Source organism: Narcine bancroftii, chromosome 13 (genome assembly GCF_036971445.1).
Source record: "Narcine bancroftii isolate sNarBan1 chromosome 13, sNarBan1.hap1, whole genome shotgun sequence".
In the NCBI taxonomy this organism is placed as follows: domain Eukaryota; kingdom Metazoa; phylum Chordata; class Chondrichthyes; order Torpediniformes; family Narcinidae; genus Narcine; species Narcine bancroftii.
Genome location: NC_091481.1, coordinates 24,091,789 through 24,112,966, shown reverse-complemented (window position 1 = coordinate 24,112,966; position 21,178 = coordinate 24,091,789). Strand labels below are relative to the sequence as shown.

General features: G+C 39.3%; 1 protein-coding gene across 14 annotated transcripts in view; it reads right to left on the bottom strand.

Annotated features, from left to right (window-relative positions):
• Positions 1 to 21,178, bottom strand: part of anks1b (ankyrin repeat and sterile alpha motif domain containing 1B) — an 823,124-nt gene that overhangs the window by 582,678 nt on the left and 219,268 nt on the right. For all 14 annotated transcript variants that reach the window (XM_069908369.1, XM_069908373.1, XM_069908387.1 and 11 more), the window contains one exon: positions 14,527 to 14,683. In XM_069908369.1, coding sequence (XP_069764470.1) covers positions 14,527 to 14,683 — 157 coding nt within the window. The remainder of the gene's footprint in view (positions 1 to 14,526; positions 14,684 to 21,178) is intronic.

Below are 21,178 nucleotides of genomic sequence, written 5' to 3'. Positions count from 1 at the left end.
ATTTCATCAGATGCAAGGATCGACAATGAGATAGACAACAGACTCGCCAAGGCAAATAGCGTCTTTGGAAGACTACACAAAAGAGTCTGGAAAAACAACCAACTGAAAAACCTCACAAAGATAAGCGTATACAGAGCCGTTGTCATACCCACACTCCTGTTCGGCTCCGAATCATGGGTCCTCTACCGGCACCACCTACGGCTCCTAGAACGCTTCCACCAGCGTTGTCTCCGCTCCATCCTCAACATCCATTGGAGCGCTTACACCCCTAACGTCGAAGTACTCGAGATGGCAGAGGTCGACAGCATCGAGTCCACGCTGCTGAAGATCCAGCTGCGCTGGATGGGTCACGTCTCCAGAATGGAGGACCATCGCCTTCCCAAGATCGTATTATATGGCGAGCTCTCCACTGGCCACCGTGACAGAGGTGCACCAAAGAAAAGGTACAAGGACTGCCTAAAGAAATCTCTTGGTGCCTGCCACATTGACCACCGCCAGTGGGCTGATAACGCCTCAAACCGTGCATCTTGGCGCCTCACAGTTTGGCGGGCAGCAACCTCCTTTGAAGAAGACCGCAGAGCCCACCTCACTGACAAAAGGCAAAGGAGGAAAAACCCAACACCCAACCCCAACCAACCAATTTTCCCTTGCAACCGCTGCAATCATGTCTGCCTGTCCCGCATCGGACTTGTCAGCCACAAACGAGCCTGCAGCTGACGTGGACTTTTTACCCCCTCCATAAATCTTCGTCCGCGAAGCCAAGCCAAAGAAGAAAGATATAATTCTTTTTTGCATATTTGTATATATTCATATATACATTCACTGAGACCTTTTTGTATATATATTATTTTCTTAAATATTAAATAGAATATAATTTAAAAAAAGAATACAGCCAACAAAAGAAAATCCAGCTATCACCTCTAACATAAATGCCATTACGACCACTGAATCCCCCACAAATTATATCCTTGGGCTTACCATTGACCAGAAACTGAAATGAAATAGCCAAGAACAATTCAGAGGCCAGAAATCCTTAGTGAATAGCTCACCTCCTAATTGCCCAAAGTCTGTCCACAAGGCTCAAGACAGGAATGTGATGGAATAATCTCTACTTTCCTGGATGAGTACAGTTTCAACAATACTCAGGAAACTCAACACCACAGAGGACATAGCAGCCTGCTTGATAGGCATCCCATCCACAACTATTCACTCACTCCCATCACCGATGCTCAGTAGCAAGACTGTACCGTCTGCAAGATGCACTGTAGCAACTTACCAAGACACCTTAGACAGCAACTTCCAAACCCATCAGCTAGATGAACAAGAGGGAAAATATGAGAATACCACTAACTCGAAATTGCCCTCCTCCATCATCACACAATTGCTTCTTCTCTTATCTATCGAATTGTAGCTCTGGGAGACTTATCTGATATGGTTTCTCTTCCTGCTCTCAGATCATTACTGCTAGTATTCCCAAAGATTCATCATTGATACTGACTACTCTTTATCTACATGCATCATCTGGAAAGCATCCGTTCCCAACTGTATGCTACCTGCACTGACCGCTACCTCATTACTACTGCTATAAGCCTCTCCATGGACTCTTTCAGTACTGGTTCGGTCAGATTCCTTGTCTAATCTCAAATGAACAGAAATTTCCTGCATAAGTCCAAAGTCATTGATTTCAGTTCCTGCTGCCAACTTTATCCCTTGTTACATAGCAACTGAACGAGACTGTGTTAAAACTGTGCACAGACTTGGTGTTATATTCAACCTAATTTAGCTTACAAACACTTAGTTGCACCATTATTAAGACTGCCCATTTCAACTTCCAAAAGAAGACCTGTCTCCACCAGCTGTTGAAGCTTTCAACTATACTTAGATCTGAGAGATCTGTCACTTGCTTCACTCTACCATCTAAAAGTCTGCGGACATCTCTGTTCTGTTGTGTCCTATCAATTCCAAGTTTATTCACTCATTAATTCTAACTCCTGATTTGCATTGCTCCAGGAGAAGCAGTATCTTGTTTTCAAATCCCTCAATGGCCTTATCCTTCACAATCCCTGTCGTGCTCACCAGTCCTGCAGAGATCACTACATTCCTCTAGTTCTGGCACCTTAAGCACACCGAAACGCCGCTACTCTGGAATGTAAATTCAAACATTTTAAATTTAAACATGCCATTTTTCCCCACAACTCCATGTCACCCAATTTACACCCAATTAACCTACATCCTGGGTACGTTTCAAACTGTGGGAGGAAACCGGAGTCCCCAGAGAAAACACACGCAAACCCGGGGAGAACATACAAAATCCCTACAGACAGTGTGGGATTTGAACCCCGGTCCGGTCCCGATCGCTGGTACTGTAAAGACGTTGTGCTAACCACTAGCCAACCGTGCTACCCTACTTCATTAAATCTCATTGCACCTCCTCCTCACTTTTGCTCTTCTAGATAATCCTCAAAACCTACTTCTTTTACCAAAATTTTGGTTATTTATTTTGTGACAGATTATGTTTTATTTTATATTGTATAGAGATATGTTTTAAAGCAGATAAATTGTGGATTTTTTTTGGTTTTGTCACACACAGATACAAACACTTCAACACAGATCTCATCTAAAATGCCAGAGCTCTGCTCAAGCCAGACAGTCCAGGATCTGAATGCCTTTGCAAAAACTTTGAAGAATGCTTATAAGGTCTTCACATGTGGGTGTTAATTGGACATGCTGTGGAGTAATGGATTATTATTTTGGAAAGCAACAGATGAATGGACTTGAAGATTAGGTTCGGTGCCACAGTCTGTCTGAATGCAGTTTGCTGTTCAAGGAGGGTCATGAGGTTTTGCAAACAGAGTGAGTCAAACAGGCTTTCTCTGAGAGAGGGAGAGTAATAGAGAGAGAATTCAGTTCTACAGTTCAGCAGCATCAGCTGGGACTGGAACAGGACGAGCTTTAAAGCTTGTGGAAAAACCCCATTTTGAAGATAGATTGTGAGTTCTTAGTTCAGTCTGTTCAAAGCCCTTGTGGTCTATAGAAGAGGAGACGACTGGCTGTATAATGTTTCACTTGAAATAAGGGAAACAGAAAAGGAACTCTGTGGTGACCTGAAAAAAAGAGGTCATCATCTGGAAAACCCTGATGGGGCAAGTTTCTTCGGCAAGACATTGAAGTGACTGATCGGAAAGAATCAGTTTGTATCTAATCTGAAAACCGACAAGAACCTTCCTGAGTGGTAACCATTTACCTTTCAAGCACCAAAGCCTGGTGAAGATTCATAAACGTTAAGTTTACGTTAAGTAACAGGACATTTTGCTGTATTGATATTACATAATTGAAAGATGTGGCTATTTCTGCTATTAATTTAGGCAAAGAAATCTTGCCTTACCAGAAAGAACTATCAACGTACAGTAAAGATAGAGAATCTTCACAGCTGTCCAAACAACATGACATCCAGAGGTTGAACAAGCTTTCCATTTAATCAGGTTCCAATTTAGTATTGTGGGACAGACTCCAGTTAATGAAAACAGGATTCAACAACTTTGGATTTTATTGGATCCTCAAAATGAATTATGCGATTCGCACTTGAAAAGTTTCAATCAGCAAAGTTGATTTTTTTTTCTGATTGAGGGTTAAGTGAGCAGTAAATCACTGACAAAAGGCAAAGGAGGAAAAACCCAACACCCAACCCCAACCAACCAATTTTCCCCTGCAACCACTGCAACCGTGTCTGCCTGTCCCGCATCGGACTTGTCAGCCACAAACGAGCCTGCAGCTGACGTGGACATTTACCCCCTCCATAAATCTTCGTCCGCGAAGCCAAGCCAAAGAAGAAGAAGAAATTACTTCAATAGTTAGATTTATTTTTAATTGAGGTCTGTTTTCCCCATATTTGGAATGATGGCTAAATATCACAATTTTTATCAAATCTTTAATCATATTTTTTTTTTAAATTAGTATTGCCACTGAGAATGCCAAATTACCATGAAATCCTCCTTCATTTCACTTCATATTTTATTTTCAGATAAAAAAATTACTTGAATCTATGTTTATTTGTGCTTTCACAGACAGCATGAGAAATAGCTTCAATAAAAAAAAAATTTCCAGGCAGAAAGAAGAGTTGCCAAGCGCTTTGTCATTAAAACCATTCACGGTATCCAAAAGCGTGGATGCCTGCTTAACAGTCTCTTTTTCTAACAGTCGCATGTAAATTTACAATGTGATCTTCATCTCCAATAAGCCAAAAGTAAATGGGGATAGATGGATCAATTCTGGAGTTAAAAGTCTGTGAAGAAGTTATTTTAAATTAGAGCAAATATCAAATGTTATTAGCCTGGCATTGGTTATGTACAAAACATTTCACATTCATGACATCGTACTGAACAGGAAATTGTAACAAATGAAACTGCAGGGTCAGCATTTCTGTCAGCACATCCTAACACACAATATATGTTTGACAATTTGGCTCTTGGACAAATTGTAATATCAATTCTATTTCCCAAATAGAAGGTGATGAACTATGTGAACTTCCTGGACTAAATTAACATTGTGAAAATCAAAAGTCATCATCCAGGAGTGCTGGCTCTCAAGAGAACCTCAAGTCAGCACTACATGAAGTTATGTGACACCATTCTAAATGTCATTTCCACATCAGTGTTAAGTTTTATTGCCCTACGCTATTTCAGATATCAGTTCCAATATAACTTTAGCCAATCATGATCCTTGTCTTTGGAAACATTTTTCAGAAGATGGAATATTTAATTAATCCATGAGCTGAGGATACCAGTGGGGTGGGAGGGGTGGGGGGGGGGGGTGGGGGTCTGTCCCAGAATTTAACTCGCCATGATTTGAATACTTTGATTCATTATCAAATTACTGAAACAATGGCATGTGTTCCTGTTGTGTGAACCGTTCCCAATTACCAAATCACTTGTATCAGTGGAAAATGCTAAAAGAATGAAGGGTACAACATTTTCATAAGGAAACAAAAACAAAATCCAAGTGAACAGAGCCAACAACCCACCAGAATCAATTTTCCCTTCCAAAACATTCCCAGCTTATTTGCATATTAATTTCAAATCTCCCATCGTGCTTTACTGAAAACAATATTAACTAAATTTTTGTCAACTAAGGTAATAATCAGTCTCACAATCCACATCCGCTGCTCAATACTGCTGTATGCCCATTGCTGTACTGAACATGTCTTTAAACATCTGACGAAGAAAATGCATGACAAATGAGCTTGAGGACAGTTGACATTTGGTATTTATTGACATTTGTATATTCTGGGACAATGTAGATTCCCCCCCCCACTCTTCAGGGTGATATCTAAAATTTAGTCAGTAATTCTGTCACATTCTTTTATAGTGCAACAAGGCTTTCTGCAAATGATGTAAATTCCTGTTAGGTGATATCTTTTTAACATGATGGATCAATTCAATTAAATGTTTTTGGGGTATTACAAGCAATTATTGATGTGGTTTTATCTACTTTGCCTTTTTTTTTTAATCGTGTGCACTTACTTGTATACAAATGAATTATTATGAAATGGTCAATTTTTGCTTTATGGTTATATGTTAATAAACATATTTTAAAAAGAAAGAAAGGCCATATAATACATATTTCCAACATATTCCAACCATTAGCCCAAAGATTCAAATATCCCCCGAAGAGGCCCTGAAACAGCCACAACCTCCTTTACATATATTAATCCAAGCCCCATAAGATGCTAATTTGCTTCCATAGTCCAGAGAATCACTGCAAGAGAGAATTTTTTCATTGGACTGCTTGGATTTGGGAGGGGAAGAGAGGTAGGGAAAGGGCAGAACTGAAGGTCAAGTATATCTTCCAAGGCACTGTCAGTACAAACAACCACTGAGCAGAGCTGCTCACATGTCAAATTCTTCCATCAATACCCAAGAACATTAAAACAGAGAATTGATTAGCAGACTTTATGCTACTTTAAACCTTCATTGCCTCTGAAATGCTCCTTGAAGTCAGCAGAGTGATAGAACAAGGGAATATTAAGAGGTACTAATTGGATAGTCTCCTGAGGTCTGATTATCTTGTTGGGAGGGTGAACCCATTCAGGCAAGTTGGGAGCAATAACCATACAACCACCAACATAAGTACAATTCAGGAAACAGCACAGTGACTAGAACAAATACCAGGATATTCCCAAAATCTCTAAGGGATCCAAATATGTGTGGATTCCCTGAAACTTGCAAGAATTTGCATCACAAATTATGCAAAAATGTAAACCACAATGAAATGTATTTCTGCTCTAGAAAAGTCAAATATAGCTCAACCAAACTAGTAAGAAAAAAACACTCAAAATGGAATGTTCTCTTAAATATAAGATCCCACCACCAAAGGTCACAGGGTTTTAACAATATTTGTAACATTTCAGAGTCTGGGATAGCACATGGGACACCGGAACAACAAAAGAATATAAAGATTTGATTAAGTCATAGAGATATTGAGTCATTGAGTCATCAAAATATGCCATGTTTACTCTAAACACAAGTTTTGGTGTTCTCAATACCTTAAGCTCCTAAAAGAATGTGGTAAAGAGATATTGACCCAAATAAATATTCTGGTTCCTAAGACAATTATCTCTGCAAAGGTGCCAAGAGTGGGGACAATTTTTTGGAAGTAGATGGAAATCAGATGGAATGTGAGAAGGAAAAATATGCCACTGAAATAGATTTGGTTGACAGGCAAACATTGATTGGCTGGGTCAAAGGGCTGCTCTGCTATAAGGTTATTGGGATTGTGACCAGAGGCAGGGATCTCCAAGATGAGCATATCGAGAAAGATTTTTCAGAAGGAGTTATTAACACACACCTCTTGGTCCATTTCCCTCAATTCTCTACCTGTTCCTGTGTCTGTCTAAATGCCTCTTAAACACCACTATCAATCGGCTTCATTACCACCTGCTCTGTGTTAAAAAAAATGCTTTGCAAATCTGCTTCAAACTTTCCTCCTTTCAGTCCTCTAAAATTTGACTTTTCCACCCTAAACAGAAGACACTAACTACCTGCCCTATCTATACCTTTCATAATTTTGTTTACTTCTGTTAGGTCACCCTTCAGCATCCAATGCTCTACAGGAAAAAAAACCAAATTTGACTAATCACTCCCCATAGAAACCTATACAGGCAACATCTTGATTAACCTCTTCTACACCCTCTCAAAAGCACATCCTTCTGACATTACAGTGACAAGAACTGTATATAATATTCCAAATGTGGCTTAATTAAAGTTTTAAACAGGTGCAACATGACTTCCGACCATTCCATTCAATGTCCCATGTGATGAAGGCAAACATGTTGTAAACCTTCTTTACCACTCTGCACTTGTGCTGCTACTTTCAGAAAGTTATGGCTGTGCACCAATCCCTCTGCAGCTCGATGCTCCCAAGGGTTCTGCCTTTTACTGTATAATTTCTTCTTGCATTTGATCTCTGAAATGTATCACCTCACACTTGTCCAAATTAAACTCCATCTGCCATTTTTCTGCTCAAATTCCCAACTGATCAATATCCATCCTCATTATTCAAAATTCCATCAATTTTCATGTCATCAGCAAGCTTACTCATCAATATTTTCATGAAGATCATTTATATTGCTGTACGTCTCCAAAACATGCACAAAAAGATTTCATACCACCAGAGAGTAGATGATGGATGGATGGTGGTGGTGGTGGTGGTGGGGGGAGGGGGGGGGGTAGGTCAATCAAGCAGGCTGTTTTGTCCTTGGTGGTGTTGAGCTTCTTTCAAGTCTTCGATGTTGCACTTATCCAGGAAAGACCCTTGTGGATTTCAGGACTCAATACAGGATACATTGTCTCTGACCTGTACTTGTACTTTAGTATTGATGTGGCTGGTCAAGGAAGTCAATGGTAACCACAGAATACTAATGAAGGTCTTGACATTGCACTTTAAGAGCCAGTTGCCTGTGTTACGTCTCAGAGAGCAGCAATAGAAATTAGCCCAGACAGTGTCATATTTAAAATAATATTTTAATTATTAATTAACAATAATATAACACCTTATCTAATTTATCTACACTTAACCCCCAACTATGCATGAATATACGTGTGTGTGTGTGTGTGTGTGTGTGTGTGTGTGGGTGGAATGCCTTTGCCATTACAGCTCAGGCCTAATTCTGGAAAGGCAGTTCAAAGTTCAGTCTCAGAAACCAATGTTGAAACGCAGGTTTTAAATCGAGAACCTGACTCCATCGTGCATTGCTCGCTCCATTCTTCCGCAGGGCCATTCCTCTAGTGCACATTCCCTCTTCTTACCACACACCTGGGCTGTGTCCATCCTGGAACTCCTTGATCTGGCTGCTGGGATTTGTAGTGACCTGGGGTGGCTTCGGAAGCGCTGGTAAGTCCTCCAGCCAACCTATTTCCACAAGCTGTTCATTACATACCAAACAGCCACATGTGGCTCGCAAGCTGCGGTTTGATATTGCGGTTTTATATTGATAGAGTCATGACTTTTTAAAATATCATTGATTGCACATGTGTATTCATTCCCAAAAGAGAAACCCATTATTTAAAATGAAGATGTTAATCAGTTCCTTTAGTTTATGTACAGGATTTAATTTGAAATATTCAGTTCCTGCAATGAATCCTGAAACCCCATACAAATGATTTTCTTTAATTAAGCAAATTTCAGATAAACAAAGGATTAGTCCAATATTCTCTCATATTTGTCTCGATGATTAAGAATTTTCAGATGGATTCTCCATGCTTAACAATATTCTTGTGAGATGTGTGGCTATTATTCGCCTCATTAACTGAAGAGATCTCACAAGGAATGACCTTCAAAGTATTTGTTGTGATTCAGTATAAAATCAACCACAGAAAGTGATGAGGTTTGATAAAGCCAGCCACTAGTGACTGCATGGTAATAGGAGGGAGCACAGTCGCTCATCATCCATTCAACAAATCCCACTGTGGCTTGACTTCTAAAGACTGAAAAATGAGACCTGACAAGCATAAAGCTATTGCACCATCACCAAAAATTTCTGTTCCCTTGTATTTGTTTGCAAATTATAAGCTATACTGAAAAGCTATTTGTGACCTTCGCTTAAAATATTTCTGCAGCATTTAATATGGACAATATTATTTGCTGAAATTTTGTTCTTTGCAAACATATGAGCTATTCTCTATTCCTATATTATGAATTTGATTCATTATGATGAGATAATTATTATACAAGAAAGTGTGAGGGTTGTAACTTTTTAGCTTTTTGTCAGTTTTCTATTCCATTAAAAATTACCTCTATATTTTCCCTTTTTTTTAACTAATTAATAAAAGTAATTGAATCAACTCTGTTATCTTTACTTCCCATGAGCTGTGCAATGTTCCTTTGAGGATATCATTTCTGGCACAGGAGACGAGAGGAATTTAAGTTTCATCTCTCCTAAGGTTCCAGTCAAATCCTGACTTACTGGTAACATTCACTTGCTTCAGCTAAACTGATTTTTTTTACATTCCTGCCCTTTGATATTTTGTCTTCTCTCAATTTTGTATCCTTGTGATGGGATAGATATGTACAAATGAAGCAAAATATTTGATTAAATTATGAATTACATTTTATTAAAGCTTGAGAAACCTGTGCCTTTTCAAATTTTTTAATTTGTTACTCAAGAAAAATCGATGAGATATTGTGATGTCATTACAATAAAGAGATGAAGATGAATTTCCAAGTATCCACATTTAACAGAAATGTTCTCCACTTTCTACTGCCTAGTGAATGCTTATATAGTCAGACAAAGCAATCATTTATGTCAGACAACAATCCAGAGAACATCCACCAGATAATACTGTTACTATGCAATGGGATCTTAATTTTGTTAAGATGGCTTGGATGTGTTGGGAAATATATGAAAAGAATTTACACAAAAATTGAAATAAGGCTTGTATAAAGCTTTTAAAAATGTCCTTAAGACCCATCTCTTTTATTCTTATCTGTCTTAAAGCTTTCAATGTGTCAAATTTTACTTGATAATCCTTGAAGTGTTTTGAGAATTTTTTTTCTCAAGTCAAGATGTTTTAAAAGTACTGTGGGTAGCCATCTCTCATTTGTGCAAAGCATCATCTTCAGTCTCAGTTACTTGGAATTTGGAAAGATGAAAATTACTTCTTCAACACTCTTGGTAATTCAAAAGTTCCCAGTGGAAGACATTAGGGTGTTTTAGTGTAGGGGAAATCATTGAACCTTACCACATGTTGAAATTGGAATTTTGATGGAATTGACTCGCATTCACAGCGATAATACTCTTTAGGTATGTGGTGGTTATTTGTTATTTTTGTGAATGAAAGGGTACTTTATTGTACATGGTCATTTTATTGTTTTTATACTGGTATGTGTATTACATAGACATTCTATTTGCAACACTGTGAATTTGGAAATATTTGTTTGACTTTGATTCATTTAAGAAGTATAAAACTTTCCAGATAATGATATATCTTTTATCTGTCTTCACGGCTATAAAAATTAAAAACAACTGATTTTAGGAATAGTATAAGTTGCTTTGTATAATTCTGTCATTCAAATTGGAATGTTTTCCTGTAATCCCTGCTAAATTATACATAATCCATCCAGTAGTTGTTGCACTTGGATCTGGCCTTTTTTTCTCTGAAGACTGGAGAATAATTGAGAAATTTCTCAGCATATTCCTGAAATTGACCATTATTTATTTGAGTGTTCTGCTTCCTTCTGATGCTAATGGTCTGCCTGTGATTATACAATCTGACCAACATAACACAGTGTCGCAGTTAGTATATCTACGACAGGGCTTCAGTGTCTCAGATTTAATTCCAACCTCGGATGCTGTCTGTGTTGAGTTTGTATATAATGAAAACATGGGTTTCCGCCAGATACTCCTGTTTCCTACCAAAAATGCATTGATTGTAAAGTTCAATGTGTCAATTGGAAATTAGTCAAATACAAGTAAGATTAGGTGGGAATTGATGGTCATATGAGGGCAAATCGGTTACAGGGAATGGAATACGTGGAAAATCTTTGAGAGCGAGCATAAATGCAATGTGAAAATTCTCTTTATTCTTTTCTTACATTGTCTAGTGAATTATTCTTCTATCCTCTTTTATATCTTCATATGATAATAATGGTACATAATCTTTTATACAAAATTCGGAAAACCAAAACCTCAGAACACCGAACATTTTTTACGTCTGCACACCAAAGCTTGCGTTTGGCGCCAAACTTGACCTGATGTGACTCACCCCTGTCCAGTGCCGTGTCTTAGTGCTAATAATTTTATGGTCTACCTTTATTTCACTTCATTTACCCCCCCACCCCATCCCATCCAGCACGGCCACAACCCCTCTGTCCAGTATCGCTGCCGCTACCCCTTTACCCCTCGTCCAGAGACCCTTCTGGTCAGGGGCATATCTACGCAAATAGCACTTATGGGGTAGTCAACACATTAAAATAAACGGCCACAAGGAGTCACCAAGGGAGAGCAGGCCTTGCTGGCTGTCATGTTGTTTTTGCCATTGTATAATTGAGAGTGAACATTAGGACAAGTTGGGCCACCGCAATTACCTAACGTACCACTTTTACTATTATTCTATTATCTGAAAAATTCCAAATTCTGAAATGTGTCTGGTCCCAAGAGTTTTGGATAAAATATTATGTACCTGTACTTCAAGTAAAACCTGTGATCCGTATCCTGTTAATGATGTGAGCACTTATTTGAAGTTCACAGAGCTAGACTGCCCTGTGATGTGTCTTCTGCCTGAATTTGCCTTTCACTGTTTTCACCAACCTTTTCCAAATGGATGACAACAAGTTGACCATCCATAACTGAGAAGTATCCCATGAGACAGATAAGGCTCTGTGGTTTGAGCAGCCCTTATTCTCAGAACCTGACGTCACGATGACTTTGATAAATTGCAACTTTCAAAGGTTTTCATGTTAAATGTTACGAGAGATTAAAGAAGTTCAAAAGGATTTGAATTTTCTAAAAAAAGTTATAAAAATATTTAACTTTAAAGTCCCAGCAAATAATTAAGAACATTAGAAGAAAATAAAGTAAGTGAACATTTTTATCTCTCACTCTCTCCCTCTCCCGCCTGTATGACAGCACTCCAACATGGGATTCCATGGTGATTACTCAGGATTGGCCAATAATCAAGCAAGGTGGCATCTGACTTCCACCTCATTGGGCTTCCACACTTGACCTCGCAGCAGTGAGAGACAGACTTAGCAACAAGTAGAAGATTGTTGGTGGCTGAAGTAAAGCATCTTCTGGCCCAATTTCTTCAGTTTAATGGATTACAGTTTAGGACTAAAGCACTCATTTCATAGGTTGACATTTGGGTCAGTGTGAAGGCATTTTTAAGATTTTGAACAGCTGTTAAGAATGAATTACATCATTTTCTTGGTTACAACACGCATCTGAAATAGCCATGAGATGACCCTAGATTAATCCATTTAAAGAGATTTACTAAATTTGTACCAAAATTAAACTGATCATGTAAATGTCACTAAATGTAGTTGATAAGTACTACTGGTCACAAAGTTACAAGTTGAATGTTAGTTAGGGTTCAAAACTATGATTAGGATTTCAAACAAGCTGGTGAGCACTGTGGGTAAAATAAAAAATAGGATTTCCATCTCTACCTAAAATTGAACCAACACTTTGTTGAGTAATTAGTTCTTTTATCAAGGTTGATGAAATTCTTATGTTTTTCTTCAAGTTATTTAGAAGCACAGAAATTTTAAAGCCTAGAGATTCCATGTATAATTCTGTAAACCCGTTCATTAACACACATTAATTTGTATCAAGGCATCATGGGTATAATTATTGGGAAGGAGGTGAGGAGGAATTGCTTTCCCCAGAGGGTGGTGAATCTATGAAACTCGCTGTGGAGACTATCTCCGTTAATATATTTAAGACAAAGTTAGATAGATTTTTATATAGTAGGAGAATTAAGGGGGATGGGAAAAAGGCAAGTCGGTGGAGATAGGCCTATCATCAAATCAGCCATTGAATGGCGGACCAAGCTCATTGGGCCGGATAGCCTACTCCTGCTTTGATTTCTTATGATCGCATTGTACAACTATTAAGCACAGGAGAAGAAAATGGCTCTGTTCTATTCCCCCTGCACTATTACTGAAGTTATCCTGTTCAAGCCTTTGAAAATTTGTTTACGGAAACAGAATCAATCAAAATGACAAGCTTATTCTCCAGTCAAGGAAACATGAAAATTGCATTTGCTTTAACTGAACTTACTTCATTCCCAATTTAGATTAGTCAGGCAGTGGAAAACATCCTAAACATTGCAAACATGTGTACACAAGGTTCTGAACTTTGTCCTAATCTTTCAACAAAAATCAATCATGAATTTGTCATTTAAATTTTATATCTAAAATAATTAACTTTGATCAATTGCCATAAAGAAGTCAAACTTACCAATCATTTACTATCTTGGTAATCAATTATCTTTCTAAGTCGTATATTGTGTTTTAATCCCACGCTAGCAGTCACAGAGTGACAATTAATGCCACATAAATAGTTATCCTTCACTATAAATGTGCTTCTTTGGATTCATCTTCAATCAAAACCCCAATTAGTAATTCCATAGTGAACGAAGAAAAGCACGAGTGAATTTGGAACAATAAAAATCAATCAATAGCATGAATTGGGAGGTTCCCTCAAACAGACAATTGAAGAATCAGTGGTTAAAATACATCCTGGACTTGAAGATTAAACATAATCATCAATATGAATATGATCATCAGATAACAACATTCAATCAGAGCATCTAAATACAGATTAAATAATCTTTCGCAGAAAATAAAGTGTAGCTCATTTGAGGGAGATCACTCAAAAATTGTAAATAATACAATAAGTCAGTGGTTTTCAAACTGCCCCCTAAACTCACATTCTACCTTAATCAATCCCTATGCCATGGTTGCTCTGTGATTAGTAAGGGATTGCTTAAGGTGATATGTGAGTGGAAATAAAAAGTTTGAAAATCACTTTTTAATGGTAATTAATTGACTCGTTATGTGCACGGTTTCAGAACTCCAAAGGAAATAGGCCAATGGTAATTTTTCTCAGGCAAAATATTTCAGTAACAATTGGCTCTAGAGCAGTGGTTCTCAACCTTCCATTCCCACTCACACACCACCTTAAGCAATCCCTTACTAATCACAGAGCACCTATGGCAAAGGGATTGCTTAAGGTGGAATGTGAGTTTAGAAGTGCAGTTTGAAAATCACCACAATAAATTATGCTAAAGCGTCACCAAAAATACACAATAGAAGTAACTGAGGAAATTATTAGATTTCTTGCTGAATCCTAGAAAAAAATTTGTATATTCTAAATATTAATTTGCAAAATCAGTTTCTTCATCTCAAATCAGAGCAATTAAAGAATATGGACTGTCAAATATAAGCTTTCCAAGTTTCTCTGTTTAAAAGATTGCCAACTATGCCATATTTATAAATGCTTTACGTTTTGAAATCGAAAAGCATACCTACCTGCTCATTCACTCGTGAATGGGAAGGCCCATGATGGATGAGAATTTTTACGATATCCATGTCTCCCTTCCAAGCAGCCAAGTGGAGTGGAAAGCAGCCCTTGTTATCTGCGACATTGGTGGAGGCTTCATACTGGAGAAGCTTCAAAACAACATCCCTGCAAAAGGAGAGTCAAAATATAAACAATGTCAAATCACCAAGAATGTGGTGAGAAAAAGTATTAAAGAGCCCCAGAATATGAACAGGAACAAATTGTAGGATTATCATGTCTTGATAAAGGGTTTCAGCCCGAAACACTAACATTTATTTTCTGCCACTGATGCTTCTTGACCAACTGAGATCCTCCAGCAGGTTATTGCTCCAGATTCCAGCACTTTCAGGTCTCCTTTGTAGGATTATAATTTTTGAAGAAGTTGTCACTTATGTTTTGCCTTTTTTCTTCCGGTTATACACTGTTTTGATTGCAGTGAATGTGGTCCAATATAGTGACACACAGCAGTGGTAAACATTAGGTGACAAAATGTAAGAGGCCCACATTATTCGATGAGACTGAAGCATAATGCAGCAGATGCTGAAAAAAAGACAGCTCACAATTGGGATGGAAGATTTATCAATGTTCTGACAAAAAGTCATTAAACTGAAACAAGAGCAACAAAGAGCTGCTGGAGAAACTCACTACTCAGAGCTGGAATGGTAACTTGGATTCATCCTGCAGAAGTATTACCTGTTGAGTATTCCAACATTTTCCTTAATCTACCTGGATTGTCCATCAACAGCAGAATGAACTGTGCAGTACAGTGTCAGTGAGCCGGCTACACTGATGGTTAGCCAAAAGACTCCAATGACATGAATTGGGACAAGGACATCGAAAGTGCACCGATACCTCTACTTTCTTCAGAGACTAAGGAAGTTCAGCATGTCCCTCGACAACTTGTACAGGCGCACTGTCGAAAGCAGACTTACTGAGTGCATCACAGTGTGGCAATGGGAGCTGCTCGACACAAGATCAGAAATTACAGAACATAATGAAAACTTCCTTCCCCTCTGTGGATTCCAGTTACATCTCTGACTGCTGAGGAAAGACGGTCAACATACTGAAAGATCCAACATGCCACAGGCACATTCTCTTTTCCCTCCTCCCATTGGGGAGAAAGTTTAAGCACGTGAAAGCATTTATCAGTAGACTTAAAGGCAGTTTTTCTGCAGACATCAGGCTCTTGAATAAGTGCTATAACAGTGCTTTCATATCACCCTTGCTAATTGGTTTTCCTTTTCATTGTGATCCTACACTCTGTAAATTATACTTGATACACGATTGCGGGTAATGCTAGAGATAATCTGTGGGTCTGTCCGGAGAAGAACCCTTCTCATGGTATTAGGTAACAAATAAACTTAAACTAAGTCCAAAGAGGTCCCACTTAATTGCAGTGTGCACATTCATGCATTTTGGACTATCGGGCAATCCCCAGGTTACTAAAGGGCTTCATTCCTGAGAACTGTTTCTAAGCTGAATTGTTTGTAAGTTGGAATTGAACAGAAACAATGTGTAGAGAGAATAATAGTAACGGTTATCGATAGCGAGCAGGCATGAGTAGAGTGGTCAATAGGCAGACACACTGACTTACTGAATGAGCCTGCTCAGTGCTCCCAGCTCTGCTTCGCTTGACTCAATCCCTGGTTCTCAAATGTGGAAAGTGGGAAGAAGGAGCACTAATATGCTTTGTTCCTAATTTCCTCACCAAATCCTACCCCATCCATCCCGCAGGTCTCCCAAAAGCTCACAAATACGGAGAGTGTCCATATATCAGGCCTTCGAATCACAGGGAGGGCCTCAAATGTTGTGTTGAACGGACTGGAGATCGGATGTAGGCACACCCAGTCTCACGGTCCATCTGTGCACTTTCCATTAAGTACAAAGGGTGTCCCCTAAGTTGAGTTGAAGGGCCAGGTTCTTCTCAACCCTTAGCTTCAGGCCAGCCAATTCAGCTGTTAAAAAGAACAGGCCATCAATAAAACGAAAGGCAGCATAGAGCAGTTGCCTACTCATGTCTGCAGTGCCAATAAAACCATGTCTGATCTTCAACTTCAGTGCCACTTCCAATTTCAACTTTATACTCTTTAATGTGCTTCAGACCAAACAACTATCGATTCCTCTGTAAAATGTACTCAGTAACAGATGTTCACTGCATTCTGGAAGTTTCATCAACTTCTCATTTCAGTCTGAGTGGCTGCTCTCTTGGAAGAATGGGGCTGTCAATCTTAAAAATGTAATTGAAGGCGAGTGGCGTGTTTGATTTTATTTTACTTAAAATTAATGATTTAATAAATTTAGCTCAGTGGTTTCTAAAATTATAACCACAGAACACCACAGCACAAACCAGGCACTTCGGCCCATCTACTCCATGCCAAACTATTATCTGCCTAGTCCCATTGACACTGCCAGACCATAGCCCTCCATCATCCTCCCCTTCCCCATCCATGCCTCCAAGAGAAGCATAATTATTTGTTTTACTTTTTTTCTTTTTATTTATTACAATTACTTATTCATTACAGCTGTTTCTAAATATTACTGGTAAGCAGGGCCATTTATAAATAGTGAAAAAAGCCTCCTGACAACACAAGTTGTTGGAAGCCCTTAGAGCAGGAACTCCCTGAGACCTACTCACTGCTTGCAGGATGATACAGGCAGTGTGATCTCTAAATTATTGAGAGTTGCCAAACTTGAATATTAGTGTGGCAATGGGACGAGTGTGGGGACAACAGTGAGGCATGGGCCAAGCCCAGAACTACATGGCTAAGTATCTGTGAAATGCAGTCTAAATGGTCAATGGAGTGTGAGATAGAAGAGTTACAGCCTGCACAGCAAAACTCAGTAACACTTTAAAAAAAACAACTCTCCACAAATCAGATAATGCTGGGAACAACCATTTCTCTCACATTTTTGCTGCCGATTCCAACTACAATTCTTTGGCTAGTTTTAACTGCAGTGGTTAAAAGCAAGCAGAGGAGTGTACCAAATAAATTCAATCTCCATGAAGGAAGCATGAATGGTTAAATATAAAGACACAGTTAATGGTGTAGAATGACAAAGTCTTCGAACATTGGTATGGAATTATCCATTCCTCATCAGCCCACACAATTTGTTTTTTTATGTATATATATATTTTGCAGCTCCACTGAAAGCAGTAGGCAGTCCAAGGAGAGAGTGGGAGTTATTTCAGTACCAGATTCTTAGAATTCCTCAGGCAATAATTCCCATGTTGCAAATTTGAAAGAAATATTCTGATTTTTTTTCTTTAAATGAGATGTTACCAACTCAAACAGTGGGAACATTTGCTGGTTTCCCCCCTTCATTATTTCCCTTTCAATATTCTGGCTCCAAACTGAAAATATCGATAGTGTAACTATGACTCTTCTTTGGCTTGGCTTCGCGGATGAAGATTTATGGAGGGGTAATGTCCACGTCAGCTGCAGGCTCGTTGGTGACTGACAAGTCCGATGCGGGACAGGCAGACACGGTTACAGCGGTTGCAGGGAAAAATTGGTGGGTTGGGGTTGGGTGTTGGGTTTTTCCTCCTTTGTCTTTTGTCAGTGAGGTGGGCTCTGCGGTCTTCTTCAAAGGAGGTTGCTGCCCGCCGAACTGTGAGGCGCCAAGATGCACGGTTTGAGGCGATATCAGCCCACTGGCGGTGGTCAATGTGGCAGGCACCAAGAGATTTCTTTAGGCAGTCCTTGCACCTCTTCTTTGGTGCACTTCTGTCATGGTGGCCAGTGGAGAGCTCGCCATAGAACACGATCTTTGGAAGGCGATGGTCCTCCATTCTGGAGACGTGACCCACCCAGCGCAGTTGGGTCTTCAGCAGTGTGGATTCGATGCTTGCGGACTCTGCCATCTTGAGTACTTCGATGTTAGGGATGAAGTCGCTCCAATGAATGTTGAGGATGGAGCGGAGACAACGCTGGTGGAAGCGTTCTAGGAGCCGTAGGTGATGCCGGTAGAGGACCCATGATTCGGAGCCGAACAGGAGTGTGGGTATGACAACGGCTCTGTATACGCTAATCTTTGTGAGGTTTTTCAGTTGGTTGTTTTTCCAGACTCTTTTGTGTAGTCTTCCAAAGGCGCTATTTGCCTTGACGAGTCTCGTTGTCGATCCTTGCATCCGATGAAATGGTGCAGCCGAGATAGGTAAACTGGTTGACCGTTTTGAGTTTTGTGTGCCTGATGGAGATGCGGGGGGGGCTGGTAGTCATGGTGGGGAATGGCTGATGGAGGACCTCAGTTTTCTTCAGGCTGACTTTCAGGCCAAACATTTTGGCAGTTTCCGCAAAACAGGACGTCAAGCGCTGAAGAGCTGGCTCTGAATGGGCAACTAAAGCGGCATCGTCTGCAAAGAGTAGTTCACGGACAAGTTGCTCTTGTGTCTTGGTGTGAGCTTGCAGGCGCCTCAGATTGAAGAGACTGCCATCCGTGCGGTACCGGATGTAAACATCGTCTTCATTGTTGAGGTCTTTCATGGCTTGTTTCAGCATCATGCTGAAGAAGATTGAAAAGAGGGTTGGTGCGAGAACGTAGCCTTGCTTCACGCCATTGTTAATGGAGAAGGGTTCAGAGAGCTCATTGCTGTATCTGACCCGACCTTGTTGGTTTTCGTGCAGTTGGATAACCATGTTGAGGAACTTTGGGGGGCATCCGAGGCGCTCTAGTATTTGCCAAAGCCCTTTCCTGCTCACGGTGTCGAAGGCTTTGGTGAGGTCAACAAAGGTGATGTCCTCTGCACTTTTCTTGGAGCTGTCTGAGGGCAAAGACCATGTCAGTAGTTCCTCTGTTTGCGCGAAAGCCGCACTGTGATTCTGGGAGAACATTCTCGGCGACACTAGGTATTAGTCTATTAAGGAGAATCCTAGTGAAGTACAATAATAAATGACACTTTCATTTACTGTGAAATAGAAAAAGTAGGTTATAAATAGTTAAATAAAATCTCTCTCTCTTTCTATACAATAAAAGTAAATTTCTCTTACATACTGCATTGCAAGGCATAGTGAGTATAATATAAACCCAGATATTCATCACTATTCACTCGGCATAACATGAACAAAGGAAACTATTTCAGAATAAGGTTAAGAGATAATTATTGGTTACTGTTCAGTGACACCCCCCCCCCCCCCCCCCCTTACTGGGAAATTAGTTTATTCACACAGAAGGTGAGGTTAGTTTGGAATGATATCTCTGTTTATGAAAGAGAAGTAAAGGAACCATTTTGATTTTGATGATTCTGGAAAAAGAATTGGGCTTTAAAAGCAGAGTGAGTTCACCTTAAATTACAAATACACTAAATTGAAAGGAAGTTATTTTTCCCATTAATGGTTAACAACATTCCCACAATAATGACTATCTCAATCATAAAATGGCCCAAACTAATTGTGGAGGGAAATACCTAGTTCTAGGTATTAAATCTTCCAGATTTATCCTTCTGTCTGTGGACACGGAATCTAAAAATAGAAACAGATCCACAAACAGTAGTCACATGGTAGCAGGTGTACAAGTATAAAATTCTACAATATTTCAAGGTCTACCCTCATTTTCCTGAATGAAGGAAACTTTTAAGTCTACATGACGTGGTGTCTTAAAAAAGCAGCCTCAATTTGGATGGAGCACAAAAAAGATTTATTATGATAGCCTTAGCTGTAGCAAAAAAATGTATTATGTCAACCTGGAAATTAGAAGATAGCCTGAGAATACAGCAATGGTACATAGAAATGAATAAATGTATTCCATTGGAAAAAAATAACATACAATTTAAGAAATAACATCACAGAATTCGAACAAATTTGGGAACCGTACATGGAACACAACAGAGAAGTCCTCCCGTGGACCTCCACCACCTAAAATGACAGAAGGAGAAGAAGACGAAGTGAACTGACCCAGTATGTAAAAGTAGATGACACAAATTTCTTGTTTATTTTCATTGTGTGATGACATTGTTTAATGGGTTTAATATATCGTATATGTTGAACTTGGAGTGGGTGGGGAGGGGGGGTGAAGGAGGGAGGGAAGAGAGGGGGGAAAAGGGGAGAAAATGACACTGTGTATATTCAAGAGGGAAATGTTTGTGTGTATTTTGGTCAGTATGGTTCATAGTGTGAAAAATAAAAATTTTTTTTAAAAAAAGCAGCCTCTATCCTCAAAGAGGGGAGGTAGGGAGGGTGGGATGGGAAGGGGGGGGGGGAGAAAGCGACACTGTATATATTTGAAAAGGAAAATGTATGTATCTTGATCAATGTGGTTTATAGTGTGAAAAATAAAAAATTAAAAAAAAAAGACCCCCACAGCCTAGGCCATGCCCTCTTCGCCCTGCTACCATTGAGAAAAAGGTACAGAGCCTAAAGACAAGCACTCAGTGGCATAAGGACAGCTTCTTCGCCACTGCCATCAGATTCCTGAATAATCAATCAACCACAGACACTGCCTTACTATTCTTGCACTAGCATTGTTATTTTTTTTTAAATAATAAGATGGATATAATATGTATGTTTGCTCTATGACGCTGCCGCAAAACACTAAATTTCATGACTTGTTCATGAAAATAAATCCTGATTCTGATTCTAAAAGAATACAAGCAGAATTGTAGAGTCATGGAGAAGTATAGTATAG